The 18,246-nt window shown below is 47.5% G+C and overlaps 1 protein-coding gene across 5 annotated transcripts in view; it reads left to right on the plus strand.

The window, feature by feature from the left end:
* zfyve16 (zinc finger, FYVE domain containing 16) overlaps nucleotides 1-18,246 on the plus strand; it is a 28,977-nt gene that overhangs the window by 7,231 nt on the left and 3,500 nt on the right. For 3 of the 5 annotated variants that reach the window (XM_042080473.1, XM_042080470.1, XM_042080471.1), the window contains exons 5-17: nucleotides 4,426-4,602; nucleotides 6,776-6,918; nucleotides 8,181-8,412; nucleotides 8,983-9,105; nucleotides 9,307-9,462; nucleotides 10,699-10,923; nucleotides 11,975-12,057; nucleotides 13,411-13,515; nucleotides 14,302-14,452; nucleotides 15,614-15,694; nucleotides 16,021-16,183; nucleotides 17,449-17,554; nucleotides 17,841-18,017. In XM_042080473.1, the coding sequence (XP_041936407.1) occupies nucleotides 4,426-4,602; nucleotides 6,776-6,918; nucleotides 8,181-8,412; nucleotides 8,983-9,105; nucleotides 9,307-9,462; nucleotides 10,699-10,923; nucleotides 11,975-12,057; nucleotides 13,411-13,515; nucleotides 14,302-14,452; nucleotides 15,614-15,694; nucleotides 16,021-16,183; nucleotides 17,449-17,554; nucleotides 17,841-18,017 (1,922 nt within the window). Of the gene's footprint in view, nucleotides 1-4,425; nucleotides 4,603-6,775; nucleotides 6,919-8,180; nucleotides 8,413-8,982; nucleotides 9,106-9,306; nucleotides 9,463-10,698; nucleotides 10,924-11,974; nucleotides 12,058-13,410; nucleotides 13,516-14,301; nucleotides 14,453-15,613; nucleotides 15,695-16,020; nucleotides 16,184-17,448; nucleotides 17,614-17,661; nucleotides 17,783-17,840; nucleotides 18,018-18,246 lie in introns of those variants that run through there. The other 2 variants (XR_006026758.1, XM_042080474.1) reach the window with 2 other exon arrangements.

An 18,246-nucleotide genomic window follows, 5' to 3' on the forward strand; every position in this document is an offset into this window, starting at 1 on the left:
CTGTATCATCTTTGGCATGTGTGACCTCAGAAATAGGATATGTACTGTATGTCTTAGTAGTAATATCTAAAAAGGTGCAGGGGCTTCTGCAGAATGATCTGAGGCTTACGTCAGATGTCATCAGATACTGTACTTCCACCATACACTCAGACATTAGACTAGCATGTTGAGTGCACTATTGCAACTGGGTCGACTATATGATGACATCATCACCCAACTTTCATTGGAAGTGGGTCATCAAGCCTATAGACGCACTTTAATTTTGTGTCATAATGTCCTTGACCGTTGTCTTTTAAGCCGTTCCAAACCCAGAAAAATCTGTGCAGTGTGTATTTGGCCTGAGGCTGTTTTCATGAAGGAAAAAGTGGCCGGCCTGGAACAAATCCCCACTGGTTTCATTTGGAGAGAGAGGCTGGTAATCTAGGGAGGCTCTCAATCCACTCAAAAACGGCAAACGACAAACTCCACAGCAAACAAAATCTCTCAAGTATGTTAATCCTGTGGTCTACATGCACCAACTGTCCACTAGCTTGAAATCAGGACAGCTCGCCCAAAGGCCAGCAAGCAGCGAGGACAAGCATCGATTCCTCTGGGAGAGGAAGACTCCAGTGGAGACAAGGATGAAGGTGAAGTCAAGTAAAAATGGGTCTGGCTTTTGCAGCGTTTCTCAGAAATGTGATTGAACGGATGACTCCGTCATGAGTTAGGTGAGGTGTGAATGTGTGTGTGTGTGTGTGTGTGTATGTAGGATTTTGTGTGTGTGTTTGTGTTTGTTTTATAGCGTGGTCAGGAGAGAGGTGTGAGGGGCAGGGCTGTGAGGCGGCAGGCTGTTAATCACAAGGACAGGCCTGATATGAGCTGCAGAGAGAGAGGGAGGGAGGGAGGGAGAGAGGGGGAGAGAGAGAGGGAGAGAGAAGAAAGAGAGAAGCTGAGATTGTGAGGTGGAGGCAGGGCACTGGTATGTGTCCTTGACACTCTGTGTGTGTGTGTGTGTGTGTGTGTGTGTGTGTGTGTGTGTGTGTTTGGACGAGGCCCACCTGGTGCAGTGTGCGTGATGCTTGCTGTCTTAGGGATGGGCTCAGATGCTGTGCTCCTCTCTCCTTCCCCTCTCATGATGTTGTTCCCTCAGCCTCTCTGCTCCACTGCTGGCTCTTCTGGTTTGTTCTTTGTCTTTCTTTCACTTCCTCTCGTTCTCTCTGCCATTCCTCCTCTCTGTCTCCCATCCTCACACTCGTCCATTTTCTCTTTCTGCTTCTGTTTTGCAGCCTCTTTTTACTCCATTCTTCACTCTTCATTCTTTCCCCTCTCTTTCTTGTTCTTTCACTCCTCTTGTCTGTTGTCTTCTCTGCTCTTCTCTCACTTCCTCTCAGCTTCTCCCTCTCTCTCTCTGTGCTCTCTCTCTCTCTCTGTGCTCTCTCTCTGCTCTCTCTTTCTCTCTCTCTGCTCTCTCTCTCTCTCGCTCTCTCTCTGCTCTCTCTCTTTCTCTCTCTGTGCTCTCTCTCTTTCTCTCTCTGTGCTCTCTCTCTTTCTCTCTCTGAGTTCCACCTCTCACACTTCCCACTCCAAGCCAATGACAGCCAGGCAGACGGGGCTCGTCCATCTTGGCTCATACTCGCAGGCGTCGTGTGTGTGTGTGTGTGTGTGTGTGCGTGCACGTGTGTGTGTGTGTGTGTGTGTGTGTGTGTCTGACTGAAACGGTGCGAACAGAGCGGGGCGAGGAGAGGCTGTCGTCATCTCTGCCGAGTTCCAAGGCAGACCGGATCTCTGTGGGGACTCTTGTGTGGAGAGTCACCTCCCTCCCTCTCTCTATCTCTCTCTCTCTCTCTCGTCCTCTCCGCACCTCCTCTCTCTTTTCTTCACTGAGGGAGCTGCTCTGTCAGGGTGATGTCGTCCCCCTCCCTCTCCCCGCTCAGATCATTGGTGCGGGCCACCGGTCAAAGGCACTCCGTCCCAGGACGAGGCAGCGAACGTGGGTAGATGCTCCAAGGTGAGAGTCACCTGGCCACGGAGCGAGGCACACTCATGGTAAGCTGTGGGAAGAGGACGAGGAAGAGGAAGGGGGGTGTGTGAGGGAGAGAGAGAGACGAGAGGGAGAGGTTAGTCTGAGGTGCTGAAAGCTAGCAGACACGTTTGCGCAGCAAATTAATTTTTCATAATTTCTGGCTCATCACCTCAATCGTAGCCGTTTAGCCGGGGGGAGGCGAGAGATGCGCGGAGTGTAACTTGGTGTCCCGGGACGTCTCAAGGAGGTTTGTTTACGTGGCTGCTGCTGACGTGCCTTTTTCTTTGCCTGTTTGGTAAACAGTGAAGGGGCCGTGCAGGAATGAAGAGAGAGCTGGCTAACCTTCTGCTGAGACGTGAGCCACGTCTCGTTTAATGTCACAGGCTTGACCTTTCTCGCAACGTTTGTAACCTTAATCGGTTAAGAGCAAGTTTACTGTGTGTGTGTGTGTGAGAGAGAGAGAGTGCGCATGCATGTGTGTGTATTTGTGTTTTGTGTTTGTCTGTCTGTAAAGAACAGAAGTACTTCTCTGTCATGTTCACACTGTTCACCATCTGAGTGTGTGTGTGTTTGTCTGTGTGTGCAGACTGCATGCCTAGTCCCTGTGTCATGCAGCTATCGGTAGCCGCTGCCAGTGTAATCAGGTCGATGACGTTGTGCGATGCTTAATCAATGTAATGCAAAGCAAGCCTTACTCAGCACTTCTGTGATGGTCGGGAGCAGCGCTGGCTCAGGTTGGCACCGGAGCAGGACGACGAGGCGAGCGAGTTGGGACTTGGGGGTGTAAAGAGAGTCGAGTCTCAGTCCCAGACTCTGGTTGTGCCCAGCAGTGACACAGCAGCAGACAGACCCCCATGGGCTCACCATGGGCTGCCTCCAGGGGTTTGCTGCTGGCAACTGTGACTTTGATCAGGTCACAGCTATGAGATGCGTGGATAATGGGAACGTGTAACGTTTGGGGTCAAGCAAAGGTGGAAACAGGGTTATTAAAGAGGCAAGGTCTCGATAGAAGCTTTTTCTGGTGATGTTAGGTTTGTGTCTAGGGCTGGGGATCATAGAATAGCTCACGAATCGATACGGTCACGATACTTTGCCCACGATAATGATAATGTCACGACACAGCGATTCTGCAATACTGAAAACAATACAAAAGATTAATCTGTGATCATGATATCTGTGTAAATGAAGAAGAAGGCAAAAAAGCCGGAATCATATATTTGTTCACTACATTTCATAACTGAATTAAAACTTCGTATGAAGTAGGTAGTACACATGTAGTACGCGTACTACACGTATGAAGTAAATAGTAGAGTTTTAGCGATATTCTGTCCCACCCCTTATTGGTGTCACAGGTGTCATGTTTGTGTCACACAGTTACGACGCCAAAGTAAAGCGTTACTTGATTTTAATCCTCCAACTGGTCACAAACTAGACATGGTCGCCAACTATGATTATGGGCAGTTTCATCACTGATCTGTCTCACTGATAACTGAATATGATTTGTTTGAACTTGGAACTAGCATGCAAATAATCTTCTACTGCACTCTCTATACACTGATTGGCTGTGGAGTATCCATCCAGTATAATTAATTCCTGTCGGGGTGGAAAGCATGTTGAATTTCAATTGCATGTTTATAATTATTTGTAAAAAAAAAAATGCATGATCTCGTTCAAAATAGAATCTTCCCACAGTTCTCGTAGGTTTTCAGGGTGTGGCCCTGTCGTCACAGATATTCTTTGGTTTTACTTTGATTGACACCTGTCCCACAAAACTGCCACAGACCAGTGAGCTGGAAATAGCCAGACGAGGGCTGCAGTAAAGGGGAACTGCTGCAGTTGGAAAGGCCAGTTATTTATTCCACCGACCAGAGAGAGACACACATTGGCTCCATTGCCAAGAGGAACATGGGTGATGTCATGAATTTACTGCCACTGTGACTGGCCAATCACAAGAAGATGTTCGAGGTGACTTATTTTCCACCTCCCAAGTGAGCGTGTCATAAACACGTGACCAGTTTGAAGGACTCTCATGAGCCTGGTCCGGAATTATATCCATGGAAATTACATGAACGACAGATCCAGGTTATTGCGAGTTGGAGATTTTCATCTTTTCTCAGGTATTTTTTGACTAGATAGTGAAAAACGCTAGATAGATACATACACTAGATAGTGAGTTGTTTTGTTTCTGTGTGCTGTTGGCATCAGGTCCTCAGGAGCCAAAAGCCAAATGTGGGGCAGCAGATGGAGGAGCAAGTGGCCCTGTATGAAACTCATCTGTTCTGTTTGTTTGTGTCTGCGTGGGCGTGTGTGTGTGTGTGCGTACGTGCGTGCGTTCATGTGTGAGTGTACGCGGATGTGTGTGTGTGTGTACGCGTATGTATGTGTGTGTGTACACGTGTGTGTGTGTGTGCGTTGGCGTCTAGCTCGGGCCCTGGAGAGGATGCTGAGCCCGACTGGGCCGAGCCCGAATCCCAACGTGCCGTCTGAGTACTGCTCCACCATCCCCCCGCTCCAGCAAGCCCGCGCCGCCGGCACCCTCAACTCCCCGCCTCCCACCGTCATGGTGCCCGTCTCCGTGCTCAAGCACCCTGGCAACGATGGTACGGGACCTTTACCTCTGACTTATCTGTGTGTGTCGTCAGCGTCGGATATATATCCGCTCCTGCCCACTTGTTCCTAGTGCCTAGTGCCTAGTTTCTGTACCCGATGTACTGCTAGAACTTTTCACTTTTCTTATGCCATTCACCAAATGCATTAGCAGCCACACAGATGCTAAATGTCAGTGGGTAGAGTGCTCTGGCTGGGCTACTAGAAATAGAAATACAGAATAGAGAATAGTACCCTCTGCCGTGTTTTTCCTGTGGTAGTAGCTCATAATTTATACATTTATAAAGTCGAATGTAGGCCTTCTACATAGCCTGCTATATTGACAACCATTCTGCATTTTCTTAAAATTCAAGCACTAATTTGGACATTTTATCTAGAAAACACTGGTATGCACGAATAAATGCATCAAAATCAACAACTGAGAGTAAACAACTGATCTGTGTTCCTGCACTCAACCCTTTCAGAAAGGGATTGAAGTTAGGCTTGTGATCCAGGACCACGGTAAAGAGGTCTGGTGACCCAGTACTCATTTCTTACATTTTAATGAGCCCCCTTTTCATTTTAGTAGCCTTACACACTTAGCTTCAACCAATTAGCATCACAGTTGAACTAAACATGTGACTAAACACACAGACTTGTGACAGTGATTGGCAGAAAAACTGATGGGCCATTGACTGTGACCAATCAATTCCCTGACATGCTCTTTTACTTGCCCTGGGCCAGCGGACCATGGCTTATGTTCAACCCTGAAGTTGTATGATTAAAACAAAAACCAAGCTAAATAGGTGTCGAGTCATTCTCCTATACAGGAAGCGTATAGGCTTTATCATGACTATACGGTTTAAGAGTACATAATGGAGACCAATGGCAAATTGTAAAAGACGTGTATTGAGAGTATTAATGTTATGTTCGAAGGTACAACAGGAACATTTGCAAACAAACACTGACTCACTTAAAACTTTGTGTCAGAATGGGCTTTAAAAATGTGAATTTTAGTAGCAGCAGATCATCTTATCACTCCAGTCAAATCAGAAAAGTGCCTTATTTTAGTTTTCGAAGTTAATCCTAATGGTGTCAGTGGCCCATATTTTTCTTCTCATTTTCATTTGGGGAAAACAAGCTGGATTCAAATTAGCTGTGGATGTATGCACATTCAGGCAGGCAGGCAGGCAGGCGTATGTATCTCTCTGATGGACGGCATTTATCGGTAATGTTTTCCAAACTGGACTTCCCAAATTCCCCCTGACATCAGACAGAATGAGTAGCTTGTTCCTGCGGCTGCATGACTGTCATATTCCCAGCACTGCTGAGTGATGAATGACCTCACGGCGAGGTAGAAGGAGTTGGACTCTGCTGCAGTGATGCATGAAACAGAACTGAGCCTACCGCTGTGCTTTCTGCTTCCCCTGGGAGCAGGTGTGTGTGTGTGCGTCTGTGTCTCTGTGTGTGTGTGTGTGTGTGTCTGAGTGTGTGTGTGTGTGTGTGTGTCTGTGTGTCTGTCTGTCTGTGTGTGTCTGTGTGCACGTGTTTGAGTGTGTGTCTGTGTACATGGGACTCTCCTCTGTTCTTGCTGGACAGCAGGTTTCCCCAGAGTAGCTGACCACACCCGGTGTGTGTGTGTGTGTGGGGGTGTGTGTGTGTTTGTATAATGAGCCGTGTATATGTTTCATTTGATGGGTGGATGATTTAGAGTCGTTTGTGTGCGTTCTTGCCTCCAAGAGTTGTGCATGTGGTGACATGTATATGGGTATAGAGTCTGAGTTATGAAAGGTGTGTTAATTTAGCTTGCTGGCAGGTTTTTTCCAGGGACACAGAAGCACTGGGGAGTTTGTGGTGTTTGTGTTGTGTGTACTGAATGTATATAAATGCTGATGTGGGATGTTTAATATGTGATGGTGTGTGTGTATGTGTGATGATGGGAGTGTGTGTTGGGTGTGTATCCAATTTGTTTACCCTTTCTCAGAGAGACTAGAAGAGAAGGGATGTATATGTGTCTGCCTAGTGTGTGTGTATGTGTGTTTACATGAAGTATGCACATGTTTGTGTTTTTATATGAAGCTGTGTTTATGATTATGTGGTGTTTACGATATGTTTACTAGAGCAAATGTAAGTCACCATATATATTTATGTATGTGTGTGTGTGTGTGTGTGTGTGTAACCCTTTAGGTTTCCCAAGGGAGCAGAAGCACGTGTGGTTTGCTGATGGCATCCTGCCTAACGGTGAGGTGGCGGACACGACCCGTCTCTCTGTCCGACCTCGAAGGGCCTCGCAGGAGTCCAGCCCGGTCACCCCAGACCCCCCTACCCTGGTACAGCTTTCACCTTATAGCATTACAGACATGCAGACCCCCCTGCCCTATAGCATTACAGACATGCAGACCCCCCTGCCCTGGTACAGCTTTCAACTTATAGCATTACAGACATGCAGACCCCCCTGCCCTGGTACAGCTTTCAACTTATAGCATTACACACAAGCAGACCCCCCTACCCTATAGCATTACTGACATGCAGACCGCCCTACCCTGGTACAGCTTTCAACTTATAGCATTACACGCTACACCAGGCACCTAACTAACAGGGAAGCTACACCAGGCGCGTAACTGAAGCGTTCAGTTTGTGACGCGTAAAATCCATTTTACATGAATGGTCTATTTTTTTCTAACGTATGCGCAGCTATCACGTCTGGTGTAGCTACTTCCATTGATTACAGTGGAAGCGAATTGTTGCAGCAGACACAACGCGAACAGACAACGCGCCTGGTGTAGCTTCCCACTAACTGAAGCGTTTTGTTTGTGGAGCGTATGGTGCAACAGTTAGCATAACTGGCTACACCAGATACGTAGCGGCGCATGCATTTGAAGTTAGCATAACTGGCTACACCAGATACGTAGTGGCGCATGCATTTGAAGTTAGCATAACTGGCTACACCAGATATGTAGCGGCGCATGCATTTGAAGTTAGCATAACTGGCTACACCAGATACGTAGCGGCGCATGCATTTGAAGTTTACACTCCGCTTCAATTGTGCATCTGGTGTAGCCGGGCTGTTAGGGTCTTATTTTTAAGAGATTGCTACAAAGTGTTACTTAAAAAAAAAATTAGAGTAGAGAAATGGGACAGTGCAATATTGCCCTTATGTCACTTTTTTGCCTTTTGATTTAACAAGAATTTGTAATTGATTGATAAAATTTAAATTTGTCTTATCAATTTTAAACAGAATATCTAGATGTAAAGACAATCCGAACACAGACCCCAATATGTTGGTCCTGTGTGAAATGTGTTCCTCCTAACAGAGCAGAAAAGCAGTCTGAAGAAGAGCTGTTTGCTGTAAACATCATGTACACATTTAGTTATTGACCGTTTCAAGAGAGTTCCATTATCAGCATCATAGTTGGCCCCACAAGGCTTCCGTTTTAACATTCCATATGTTATCTTAATGAAGCAGAAGTAGATTGGGAAATAAAATAGAACGTTCAAGCATTGTTTTTGTTTTTCTTGCTGAAAGGGTCTATAAACGGGAGCCGTTTTGGTGTGCGAGTTGATGTTGTTTCTTGTTTTTGCATTCCCGCAGCCCAACAGCAAGGCTCTGGCCCCGCAGACGGAGTTGGAGCCCGAGGTGGACCAGAAGGTGGAGGTGGAGGACGAGGCTCCTGTCGTGGAGCGCCTGGCCCCCTCCGGCCCCTGGGACTACACGCTGCTGAGCGGCCTCACTTCCTGTGTGTCACGCGAGCCATGCCTGGTGCCCGACGACCCCGAGGGGCTGCCGCCACTGCTCATCGCCACTGGAGATGATGAGGGAGGAGGTAGGAGAGATCTTAAGCCTCCTCCGTTTATCGCCCCTTGGCATAAAATATATATTTTTGGGGGGGCTTTTTGACTTTTATTTAGACAGGATAGCGAAGGGTGACAGGAGGCGAGTAGAAGAGGGAGATTGGGTGGGATCGGCAAATGACCACGAGGAAGATTGGAGCCCTGGACCCCAGGGCACTTGGACTCAAATGTGGAACAGATGGTGTAGCCACTTGCGCCACAGCAACACACACACACACACACACACACACACACACACACACACACACACACACACACACACACACACACACACACACACACACACACACACACACACACACACACACCCCTGTTAATGATCACAGGGCCTAAAGTTCTCGGGCATGGAACTGGAATTCAGGCATATGCCGGGCTGTTTAAATAGATAGTTATATATAACGGCTTTGGCATTCTCGGGTCACTTCAGGCACAAAACTGTGCTTGCTTTGTACATGCTGTAGTTATCACCACTGTGTCTGCATCCGTGCTGCATTGGTTTACACACTAAGCATGTGACTTATCTTATGTGACCCCCTTTGCAGATCTTCTGGTTGAGGAGCGGCCAGCCACCTGCCAAATCCTGCTCCTTCTGGAGGAGGGAGGACCCCGACCTCTGACCTTTGTACTCAACGCCAACCTGGTGGTCAACATCAAGCTGGTCACTTGTATGTTTGCCTCTCATGCTCTTGCTCTTAACTCATTCTGGTGCCACAAATAACCTTAATTTATGTGTGTTTGTGTTTGAGCACTGAAGATGTGCTGGTCCTGTGTATGCTCAGCTACTGGATGGATAGATTTGTTTGTGCATCATGTGAGTTATTTGTGTGGTGTGTGTGTGTGTGTGTGTTTGTGTGTGTGTGTGTTAGATGGAGAGCGGCGCTGCTGGTGCGTGAGCTCCAATGGCCTGCGCAGTGTGGGTCAGCGAGAGCTGCTGTTCGTGCTGGAGTGTCTGCCGGAGGAGAGCGCTCTGCCCCGAGACCTGTTCAACCTCATCAGCTCCGTCTATCAGGATGCCCAGAGAGGTGAGGAGGGCCACCGCCATCACACACACACACACACACACACACACACACACACACACACACACTCATCCGCTCCGTCTATCAGGACGCCCAGAGAGGTGAGGAGGGCCACCGTCATCACACACACACACACACACTCACACTCATCAGCTCCGTCTATCAGGATGCCCAGAGAGGTGAGGAGGGCCACCGCCATCACACACACACACACACACACACACACACTCATCAGCTCCGTCTATCAGGATGCCCAGAGAGGTGAGGAGGGCCACCGTCATCACACACACACACACACACACACACACACACACACACACACTCATCAGCTCCGTCTATCAGGATGCCCAGAGAGGTGAGGAGGGCCACCATCATCACACACACACACACACATACACACACACACACACTCACACACACTCACACACACTCATCAGCTCCGTCTATCAGGACGCCCAGAGAGGTGAGGAGGGCCACCGTCATCACACACACACACACACACACACACACACACACACACACACACACACACTCATCAGCTCCGTCTATCAACTTGAATTTCCCCTGGGGATCAATAAAGTATCTATCTATCTATCTATCTATCAGGACGCCCAGAGAGGTGAGGAGGGCCACCGCCATCACACACACACACACACACACACTCCTCCACTCTCACACAGACACATACTCCTCCACTCTGTCACACACTCATACACACACACACACACTCACTCCTGCACTCTCACACACACACACACAAACACACACACACACACACACACTCTCACACACACACGCACTCCTCCACTCTCACACACACACACACTCCTCCACTCTCTAGTGTCTCCCTTCACTCACTCCGTCCCGTGTGCTCAGTGATGCTGCAGTTGGTTTTGGCATCTCATTGTGCGGTCAGTCCCTCCGCAGTCCTGCCACTCTCCCTCTCTGCGCTGCCTCCTGTCTCCATTTAATGTTGATGAAAGAATGCCTCAGGGTACCTGCTAGGATAAAGCCCTGTCTTGGCATTGGGACCCACAAAAATGTTGTAGTGGTGAAATGTTCTTGTTATAACAAAAAGCCATGCACTTCAGTACTTACAGTTAGTACTAAACCTTTTGTTTAAAGATGCTGTCATGATACTGTCAGATTTGGTGTCTCTCGTACATGCAAAAACACACTCACTCAGTCCCTTACTCATTTACTGATGTATTTCTCTCTCTCTCTCTCTCTAACTACCAGGGAAGTTTATCGAGGACCTGGGCAATGTGACGTTCACTGACAGCTTCCTGGGCACCAAAGACCACGGGGGCGTGCTGTTCTTCTCCCCCTCCTTCCAGCCCATGGAGGGCCTGGCCGCGCCGCCCGAGCCCTTCCTGTGCGGGGTGCTGCTCCAGAAGCTGGAGGTGCCCTGGGCCAAAGTGTTCCCCCTGCGTCTGCTGCTGCGACTGGGCCTGGAGCACAACTGTGAGCCCCCTCACCCCCACCCCTCACCCCCAGTGCATCTCCACACCCACATAAAGTCCTCATGGAAACCAATTCTGTAACACTTCACTTGGATAGTCTGCTTAACTCATTGAATGCCAAGCTGTTTTCGGAAGCTTTGTCCTAGAGTGCCAGCAATCTAGACCATTGTTGATGATTTTTGTACAGCCACAGCATATTCTGTGTCATAGCTATGAAAACATACAATGGCTCGTTTGAAAGGTGAGACCTTAAGCTCTCGGTGGGTGCAAACCGTGTATTTCTACACGCCTCTGTTACTGAGAAATCCCAAGCTAAACAGTGGCTAGTTTTCATCAAAATCCCTGTTTTTTTTTTTAGAAATGGAGATCTTTTATGAGTCACTATCACCGACATATTCGGCACTCTGGCAAGGGCGTGTGCACTCTTGCAAGCGCGACTCGGCCTACCACCCACCCCGCTAGGCCCGGCTCGTGGTGGAGATGGAACTCCCTCCTCAGCACGGTGTTCAGTCACTCCTTGTAATGTTTTTGACCTGTCGTGGTCAGAGTCATCTTGTCTTAGTAGAAAGGTGGACTCATCCAGCGTTGTCTGGCGAAAACGCACCTGCTGCAATATCTTTCTCTTCGACTTTTTCATTTCTCCCTTCCTCCTAGTGATAAACCCACGAAAATAAATGACCTGATTTTGACCTGGCGTGCATGTCACTGATAGCCTAATCAGTGACTGATTCGAAACAAAGCGGCAACCATCAAAAGCCGAGTTAAGATCAAACGTCCAGATAAAATGAGTTTTCGATCATCATATATTTCATTTCCATTCATCACAGAGTTCCCAAAATCACATATAAGGTGTGTTAGAGTGTCTAGTTTCGTAATTAAAAAAAAAGCTAAAAATGTAAAATTACGTTTTTGGCACTCAACGCATGGGAAGGAAAAACGTAATATTACGTTTTTGGCACTCAATGAGTTAATGTGTAGACTTTTTTTTTTGTGTTGCTCCACATTCCAAAGCAGATTATTGTCTGAGTTGGTCTCTTCTCCCTCCTCCACAGTATACCCGTGTACACTGGTTAGCGTGCGCTTCAGACAGCCTGTGTTTCAGGAGACGGGACACACTATCATGAACCTACTGGCAGTAAGTCTCGTTATCTTTTCATTCCCTTTCATATCTCTCTCTCTCTCTCTGTCTCTTTCACTCTGTTTCTCTGTCATTCTCTCCCCCTCTCCCTCTTTCTGTCTGTCTCTGCTCTCTATCTGATGGCCGAAAGAACGACTCAGCGTCGAGAAAACTGCTGAGTCATGAATAGCCGTGGGCACTTTTGCCGAATCATGCCGCTGCTAATTAATGGGGTGGTTTAAACCCTGCCTGCCCTGAAGAGAAAGACAAACAAACATCATGACTCAGTGACACATTAGCATGTTTTGTTTCTTTCTTGTCTTGTTTACTTGTCCCTTTTGTTTATTTTCTTTTTACAAGAAGCTGTTGCTAGATCTGACTGCTACAGAGAGTTGAGGCAATTAGAACAGATTTGTAGTGGATTGATCTTTTTTTTATTGAATTGGTAACATGCTGTCTTCCTTGATACGGTTTTAGAGATGCACCAAACCGGTCTGCTTACTGTAAGTTGTTTCTCAGAACTGGCATGCTTTCAGTTCTGTTAAAAGAACAGGGGGATGAATGAGAGTTAGAGAGACGGGGTTGGAAAGAGAGGGAGAGAGGGAGGGAGGGAGGGATGGGTGAGAGGGGTATGAGAGGTGGAGGAGCGAGTTAAAAGTACTAAAGATTTGTGATCTGGCAGAGTGGCCGTTGGGTTAATGCCAGCTGGGCTTTCAGTGCATTCATTCGTCTGCCCCCCTCCCCCCAATCGTATGGCATCACTACAGCTGGGCGGGCGGGCGGGCGTTCGGTCAGTTATTCCCAGTGGGCAGTCTTTATTGAACCGCAGCGTTGCGTTCTCCATTTTCTCCCAAGTGCCGAGTTCACAGTTAATTGAAAGTAACAGAAACCACTTTATGTACTTTACATCCTGTAATATAGCCCCCGTAGAACAGTACTGTTACTTAGAAGTCCCCGTAGAACAGTACTGTTACTTAGAAGCCCCCGTAGAACAGTACTGTTACTAAGAAGACCCCGTAGAACATTGCTGTTACTTAGAAGCTCCCGTAGAACAGTATTGTTACTTAGAAGACCCCGTAGAACATTGCTGTTACTTAGAAGCCCCTGTAGAACAGTACTGTTACTTGGAAGTGCTGTGTGCTGATGGGGACCAGAGGCTTTATCTTGTAGTTTATAGAGGCGCATTTATGCCTCATGAAAATGAAATGATAGACTGCACCTCTTGCTGTAAAGTGAGATGCACACTCTTACACCCTCTTACCAAGCAGCCACAGAGCTTGTGCCTCTTGAATTGGATTTGTTTACTGGTTTGTTAGTTTGTTTTGTTTATTTGTGTTGATGTGTGTGTGTGTGTGTGTGTGTCCTCTACAGGATCTCAGGAACTACCAGTACAGCCTGCCGCTGGTGGAGGGTCTGCGGGTGCACATGGAGCTGGGCAATAGCTACATCCACATCCCCAAGTGCAAGTTCCACGAGGTGAGAACCAGACACCAGACACCAGACACCTTCCCGTTATATCCACCCACTGAAAAACATGCGTGGTGGAGCAGCAGTTCAGTCACTGCCTGAAGCGGTCAACCCAAGTTCCATTGCTGATCCCACCCTTGCGAGTCTTTGTCACTTTGGATTAAAGTGTCTGCTAAATTAACTAAGTTAAAGGAGAAGTTCGGTGTGATATTGACCTAAAGTGTGTTGAAACATGATACCGAGGGTGAACTTTTGTCTCATAGCTCATCTCGGCTTGTTCCCTGCAATCCGAAATCTGGCGCTAGTTAGCTGATGCTCCTTTAACTTTAAGTTTAACTTTATTAACATGCCCACACAATCAAATCACATAAGTGCCATAAGCTAGCCATTGTTATGGTTGCCTTAACATCTTTTACATACTCTACCACAGTTCTGCTTGAAGCAGTTATTCAAAGTTCTGTCAAAATAGACAGAGAGCACTGAATCAGGCAGCGCTGTCATAGCTGAGGAAGGGACTTCACTGCATGGAAATGATGGCTTATATTGGGAAAATATTTGCATGTCCATGGATATGTGTTTCAACATTTTAAGGACTGTTTGTAAGTGTAGGTTGTGAAGGATATGAAAGTGTGTGCAAATAAAAAACTGGTGAGGAGGGTGCACATGGGGAAGATACTCAATCTGTGTGTGTGTGTGTGTGCACGGGTGTGTGTGTGTGTGCGTGTGTGTGTGTACGCGTGTGTGTTTGTGCGTTTGTGTTTGTGCGTGTGTGTGCGCACGTGCCCGTGTGTGCAGATGCTGAAGGTGGTGAACTCCTCCAACGAGCACGTGATCAGCGTGGGCGCCTGTTTCAGCACGGAGGCCGACTCGCACCTGGTGTGTGTGCAGAACGAAGAGGGCAGCTACCAGACGAAAGCCAACAGCATGCTGGGAAAGACCCGCAGAGGTACGCCAGGGCCGCCGTCTCCAGAACACCCCACACATGCCAGAGAGCGTCGGCACCTTAGCTGCGGAACAACAGCCACCACCTGAAGAAACAAACACGTGCCTATTATTGCCGCCTTCATGCCCTCCTGTATAATTAAAATGACTGCACTGTGTACAGTGGTTGTTTGGCTTCTGGTAGTGTCCTGGGGCCTGTACTACGAAGGGAGCTTAACCTACCCAGATGTAACCCAGGGTTACTTTGTTAAACCGGGGTTGACAAAACCCGGTTATCTTAAGTGGTGTTAATCGGTACTATGACGCTGATTATGAAGTTGATTTGTTGAGCCGGGGTTAACCTATATGCCTTTATGTGCAGGGTACAGTAATATGACATTCAATTCAACAAGTTTGTTAAAATTGTGATTTTAATTTATTAGGCCTACTGTATGTCCGATTTATTTTAGGCTATTCTTGCTCAGATGTTCAGCATACTGTAGGCCTATGTCCGATTTATTTTCGGACATACAGTATTCTTGCATCACCGATGGAATACATGAATGTCCAAGTAGGCTACGGGCATTGCTATGAGACGTCTTCCTAGATCATCTGACAAAGATAACAAATTCCCTCGGACAATATATATCTTCATAGAGAATATCGTCCGGGTAGGCTATATATATTTTCTGGCGGTCTCTAAAACCCCTCCCCCTGCGAAGAGAGTCCCTCACGATTTGCGCTCCAATGTCGTATGGATCATCCAGGTACGCCGACATGTCCCGGGAGAAATTGTTAGTGGAGGGGTGGTACTTATAAAGGGTGTGGTTAACGGAAACCTCGGGTTAACCAAGAACATAACCTGCTCGGAGCAGGTTTGAGATGCAGCATAAATTGCCATGGCAGCATACCTCGGTTAAAACCTATCCACCTTTCGTAGTACGGGTTAATCGGGAAGTTACGCCACACGTGATCAAGTTACTCTCGAAGTTACCCAGATAAGCCAGTAACCCCGCTTCGTAGTGCAGGCCCCTGGTCAGCAGTTCTTCTATTATTGTTTCTTTTTGTCCAGCATGTTAAGGGCTTTCAGACAAGTTCACCGAGTACAAAGCTGCCCCAAAAGGAACTCATTTTCTGTCTGCTTGTCTGTCTGTGTGTGTGTGTGTGTGTTTAATCTCTAACGCAGTAACGGGGGCCAGCTTTGTGGTGTTTAATGGAGCGCTCAAAGCATCCTCAGGATTCATTGCCAAGTCCAGTATTGTTGAAGGTACAAACAATTTTTTTACTGAAGCATTTTCACATCTGGAATCATGTATTAAAAGTGTCTTATGTGTCTTATGTATAAGGTGGTCAATATGGTTGTTGAGGTCCTGTGTGTGTGTGTGTGTGTGTGTGTGTGTGTGTGTGTGTGTGTGTGTCCTCTGTGTGTGACCTCTGTCTGTGTTGATGTCCTGCAGATGGGGTGTGTGTGTGTGTGTGTGTGTGTGTGTGTGTGTCCTCTGTGTGTGACCTCTGTCTGTGTTGATGTCCTGCAGATGGGGTGTGTGTGTGTGTCCTCTGTGTGTGACCTCTGTCTGTGTTGATGTCCTGCAGATGGGCTGATGGTGCAGATTCCTCCAGACAGCATGGGGGCGCTGCGCCAGGCGCTGCGGGACCAGGCCGACTTCCAGATCCCCTGCGGCAGAGCTGACAGCACTGAAGCCCGTGAGAACGTCACCATCCGCTGGGTGGACTGGAGTCCACCTGTCAATGCAGGGTACTCGCACTCTTATCCTCTCTCACTCTCACACACACACACACACACACACACACACACACACACGTATAAACTCCCACTCTTATCCTCACACACACACACACACACACACACACACACACACACACACACACACATATAAACTCGGTTTGAGTAAACTCAGTGCTCTATGACCTTTTTAAAACTGTTTACTGTACTATAACTATTGTAATGTGAATATTCTGTTAAGTCGCTTTGGACAAAAGCATCTACTAAATTCCATAACCATATATACAAAATATTAACACACAATCTACATCTATCATATAAGCAGTTCCATTTTCTGTGTACAGTGTTTATTTCACTACACATTTGGGCATATGGCACTTGATGGACTTTGACACCCTTTACTGCCATACAGCACCCAGATCTGAATTATCCTTAAAGAGACTGCATCCAATAATTTGCCATTTTTTGAAGCATTGTCTGGCATTATCTTCAAATTAATTTTCATGGAAGTCACGTGAAAGACGAGATAAACGCACACCTAGGCTATAAAACAAACAAACAAAGCAAACAAAAATCTTCAACTATATCACCAAAACGCTTGAGTTATGTGCGAGTAAGCCTGTAGTCCTGCCAACCTGTGCCGCTGCAAGTGTTTCTGCATGCCTTATCAGTAAGCTAGACTTGCCAGAGCACCTTACTGCAGCGTAAGCACTACCCAGCCCACTGTTTCTAATGAACGCCACGCGAGCGAGCGCGCGTGCATTGTTAAGAGCTGCCGGAGTAGCCACTGTATGCCCCTGCCGTCCATCTGAAGCGTGACTGATGACTGCCTTCCAGACGGAGGCTTTTCAAAGCTCTGAATGAGGCCTCTGATCCACACAAGGAGCACAATGGCGTCCGAGCTGTCCAGTTAATGGGCTCGTGGCGCCATAATGAGCTAATTAGCGCTTAAGACACTGAGTGGAGTGGCTTGTGCCTTAGGGATGTGTGGGACTAAAAGCACTGATTTCTTTTCTCTCTCTGTGTGTGTGTGTGTGTGTGTGTGCGCGAGTGCGAGTGCATGTGGCTTAGTGCTTAGGCAGTGTGCATTCATATCTACTTTCTTGTGCTTATAGTTTTTGGGTTGTATGACTGTGGGTGTCTGAGTATACTTTTGTATTTTGTGTGTGTGAGTGCTGATTGTTAATGGATATTTCTTGGTGTATGCTTGTACACCCATATCTGTGTATGTGTGTGCACGTGGCCATTTACGAGTGTGTGTTTGATGTACCCTTCAGAGTCACAAGTCCCATCGACGGCCGCTCTCTGGAGGGAGTGTCCAGTGTCCGCGTCCAGCAGGAGTCTGTGTTTGACAGCGATGGACGGACCATCGTGTGCACAGAGGTATGACCGAAGCACAGAAACACAATGATCAACACTGTCAGAATCTCTGTTTTTTGTCTGTTCACCTTACATTTCATCAAAGAGCAACAACCCAGTTAGAGGTCTAGGTTAGGCCCTAGATGAAGAAAATGCATTAGTGTTTTTTTGTTTTTTTTTAGATTCTTGTGTTTATTTCAGCTTTTTCATTGGTTCATCCAAAATGAAATAAAAATGTCAGTCAGTAGTACCATATCCTGCTTCCTCTTATCTGCTGCATATCTTCTGTGGCCTATCCCTTCTCTTACAGGTCTTCTATCTGCTGAAGAACGCAGACTGCCCCCTAGGGGCGGTGTTGTCATCCTGCAACCAGTTCCAGCGTGAGATGGCCACGGCAGGTTGCGCTGCCCTCTGTCCCCACCTGGGCGTGCTCATGGCTAGCGGCATCAACTGCCTCGGCCTGCGCATCTCCACTGACACTGACATGGTGAGTCCCACAGGACACATGAGGCGGATCGCGCACATCAAACACACGTTTGTGTGTGTGTGTGTGTGTGTGTGTGTTTGTCTGCGTGTGTGTGTGTGTGTTTGTCTGCCTGTGTGTGTGTGTGTGTGTGTGTGTGTGTGTGTGTGTTTGTCTGCCTGTGTGTGTGTGTTTGTCTGCCTGTGTGTGTGTTTGTCTGCCTGTGTGTGTGTGTTTCTCTGCCTGTGTGTGT

The sequence above is a fragment of the Alosa sapidissima genome, chromosome 23 (assembly GCF_018492685.1).
Source record: "Alosa sapidissima isolate fAloSap1 chromosome 23, fAloSap1.pri, whole genome shotgun sequence".
Taxonomy (NCBI): domain Eukaryota; kingdom Metazoa; phylum Chordata; class Actinopteri; order Clupeiformes; family Clupeidae; genus Alosa; species Alosa sapidissima.